This window comes from Helobdella robusta (assembly GCF_000326865.2).
Source record: "Helobdella robusta unplaced genomic scaffold HELROscaffold_28, whole genome shotgun sequence".
NCBI lineage: Eukaryota > Metazoa > Annelida > Clitellata > Rhynchobdellida > Glossiphoniidae > Helobdella > Helobdella robusta.
The window spans coordinates 1,480,548-1,484,451 of NW_008704435.1; the positions used below are offsets into that span (position 1 = coordinate 1,480,548).

Here is a 3,904-nt window from a genome sequence, read left to right on the forward strand (position 1 = left end):
ACGATCTGCAGCCATGTATCACGAGGGTTTTATTCTTTTCGTCAGACTAAACAGATCTCATTCATTGCCCTTTTATTTGCATGTAAAAAAAATTGCTTCTACGCCATTAAACAAGTTTTCAAATATTTACATTTGTTCTCTAGAAAGAAAAAATTCAAAGTTTAGTTGTAATGGATGAACAAAATATACTTAATTTTGTAAAAATGTTTCAAATCTAGAAAATGAATAATTATGCATTTCCTAAAATGCCTTCAACACTGAAATCGAAACGTTTCATTTTTTTGAAATCTTTTTCAAAAGTCTCTGCGGCGTCCTGCCGGTTCTTTGCTGGACTGAACCCGAAGTTGACTTCATCATCTCTTTTAGAACGCGAAACTTCTCGCGAGAACTCTCGCGGAATCTCTCGAGGGACATCATGCGGCACTTCATAATGGACGCCATGCCGTACATCATCATTAACATCATTATAAGCATTTTCTGCATCGCTGATTTCATTCTTTATTTGCCGAGAGGTGAGAGAGTCATTGTGAGTTTGCTGGTTGATCTCATTTTGGATGAAGTTTTTTGTCTGGATGGGTGAGAAGATGGAGGAACTGTCTGAGGAGTTGGGTGTCTGTGTGGAGAAGCGGTCGTCCTGATGGGATTTGATGGGAGTGACCATGTTACTGATGCTGTGGTCAATGTTTGGCTTCTTTTTCTGAATAAAGTGGTCGTTATAGTTGTTGTGGCAGTTGTAGTTGACGCTGTTGTTGTTGTTGTTACTGTTGTTACTGTTGTTGTTGATGTTGCTGATGTTGTTGTTGTTGTTGTTGATATTAACGTTATTGTTGATATTTAAGCTGTTGATGTTGCTCGTGCTATTAACGTTGCCAGGGTTGTTTAAATAGGTCGGAAGATTCCCTCTTGTGAATACTAATGGAAGTTGTTGCAGGTTTGAATATGCTGGGCTGTTGATGTTGTGATTTAAAAGATTGTTTTTGTTGTTGTTGTATTTGATGCTGTAGTTGTACTTTTTCACATTCAGGTCATCTGTGACGTCCTGAAAACGCTGCAGCTGATGTTTCCGCATCAGATTGTTGTACATGACATGCTGGTGGTAGTGGCTCAACCACTGGTGTTGATGTTGCTGGTGGTGGTGTTGGTTGAAGTAGACCTGCTGAAGTAGGTGCTGGTGTCGTTGAGGGTGAGCGCTGTACTGCGGTCGAACCTGGGGCATGTACCGGTGGTGCTGGGCCAGGACCGCTGCCCTCCTCACCACGGCCAGCCTGCTCCTCACCGCGGCTGCACTGCCACACGAACTCTTCCTCCTCAACTTGCCCGTGGAACCCCCGATGAAGACGTCGTCGGCTGCCGCGTCCAACATCCAGTAGTTGCCCTTGCCTGGGTCATCGTAGTGTCGCGGTACCTGTTTGTTTGTTCGTTTGTTTGGTTGGTTAGATTTTTGTTTGTCTGTTTGTTTTGTTTGTTTGTTTGTATGTTTGTATGTTTGTTTGTATGTTTGTTTGTTTGATGTTCGTTCGTTGTTTGTTTGATTGGTTTTTTGTCTGTTTGTTTGTTTTTATGTTTGTTTTATGTTTGTTTATTTGTTTGATGTTCATTTGTTCGTTTGTTTAAAAGTCATGTGACAAACATGCATGCATCATCAGCAGTTTTAATGCTATTTCAAATGTACTTTCGCTTTTACTTAACGTAAACCAACAATGGTAATTTTTGATCGTTTGAAATAGCACTTATTAAGCCGAGTATATAATTAAATTGATATTTCCAAAAAAAAAACTCTGCTTGATTTCTGAATTTAATCGGTTTAAATAGAAAAGTTATTTTGCAAAAATGTAACAAATAAACAGACAAACAGACAAACAAGCAAACAAACAAACAAACAAACAAGCAAGCAAGCAAACAAACAAACAAACAAACAAACAAACAAACAAACAAACAAACAAACAAACAAACAAATAAACAAACAAACAAGCAAACAATCAAACATTATTCAAAACTACACAGCACAGAGAAACTACATTCAATAGTATCTAGTTACCACTATAACACACCACTCCTCTATTCAATTGCCATCAAATCACACGTCATTAATGTTTCAACTAATCTAAACACGCGTTTGCTAATAGTGGTTGCCGTTTGCAGCTACTGATGTTGTTGTTGGTGATGTTGTTGTTGGTGATGTTGTTGTTGGTGATGTTGTTGTTGGTGATGTTGTTGTTGGTGATGTTGTTGTTGGTGATGTTGTTGTTGGTGATGTTGTTGTTGGTGATGTTGATGTTGGTGATGTTGTTGTTGGTGATGTTGATGTTGGTGATATTGTTGTTGCGTGTAAATATTTGTTTTTTTTTTTTTTTTTTTTATTTGGTTTCATTTACTTCATGCTCTTTACCCTGTTGACTTTTGTTGAAAATTTTTATTATTTTTTGGTATTTAGTGCTATATTTATTGCTCTGTAAGCTTTTTCTTATAAAACCGCTAAAACTTTTGTTTGGTTTATTTTGGCGTTTAATATAAATCAGATTTTATATTTGAATAAGACAAATAACGCCAACAGAACTGCATCAGCCAAACTGCAAAGATCACTAATAACGCAGGCATTAGCTAAAATACAATTGACACACACACACACACATACACACGCACACACACACACGCACGCACACATAAACACACACATACACACACACACACGCACACACACACGCACACACATACATACACGCCCACATTCTCACACAAACCTTCCAACATCGACATTACCTTGACGAAGCACTTGTTCAGACTGAGGTTGTGCCTGATCGAGTTCTGCCAGCCCTGCTTGTTCTCCCTGTAGTACGGAAAGTGCTTCATGATGAACTCGTAGATGCCATTCAGCGTCAGGCGTTCAGTTGGACTGCTACGGATCGCCATCATGATCATGGCGTTGTAGCTGTACGGTGGTTTGTCGGCTTTTGTTGCTGTTGTTGTTGATTTGGCTGGGTTGTTGTTTTTGTTGTTTTTGTTGTTGACGTTGGCGTTGTTTGTGTATTTGTTGTTATCGGCGTCGTTGTCTTGGCGAATTTTTTTAAATTCACTGTCTTCATGGCTGCTGACGTGGTTTCGGATGTTGTTGCTGGTTTTGTGGTTGAAATTGTTGTTGTCGTCGTCGTTATTTCTGTTGTGGCTGTCGTTGTTGTGGCTGTTGTTAGGACCGCTCTTTCTGAAACTGTTGTACGTGTCGTGGTTTTTGTCGCAGGGCACTGGCGAGCCTTTGCAATGTGTCGGCACGCTCCTCCTTGCTGTTTTGAATGGTGGGCGTTTATTTGATGTGTACATGAAAGAAATATAATTATCGGTCAGTTGCATTTGATTACAGAGCAAATTCTTGAGTAACAGTTTTATAGCAAATGTTATTTTTGGGATTGATTTCACAGTTTGTGAGTTTCACGAAACATGAAAATTAAAGCGATGTAGAAAGAGTTAAAATTAGAACAACGGTCAACAGATTGATAGGTGGCTCATATGACGATAGCTCACACTGTGAAATTTAACCCAACTCATTTACGATGAATTCGAGAACAATTTTTTTTTTCAGCTGTTTTAAAACAACACTGGTTCTCTGCTGTGCACATCTAACAAATGCAGATGTACATACAAATTGCTTTTATAAATCGTTTATTGTGAACAAACAATAAATTTGTTACATGACGAGGCATTCCAAAAGAGTAAATCTTAACTAAGCGGAACCCCCAACATTCAAAAAAGTAATCCATAAATTCATAGTTCGATTAAATTTAAATTAGTTGAAATTACTGATGTGCGGAAAAGTGTGTACATCCACACCACACACACCACCCCACACCACACACACCACATGCACATACATTCATTGCACGCACGCAGGCACATTTGACACATCAAGTGT

General features: G+C 38.8%; 1 protein-coding gene across 1 annotated transcript; it reads right to left on the minus strand.

The window, feature by feature from the left end:
• Nucleotides 1-1,282: 1,282 nt before the first annotated feature.
• On the minus strand, nt 1,283-3,315 carry HELRODRAFT_80739 (hypothetical protein; the record flags this gene model as incomplete). The annotated part of the gene is made up of 2 exons (XM_009020559.1): nt 1,283-1,405; nt 2,761-3,315. Coding segments are annotated over 2 exons (678 nt in total), but the record flags the coding sequence as incomplete, so codon positions are not given.
• Nucleotides 3,316-3,904: the final 589 nt, after the last annotated feature.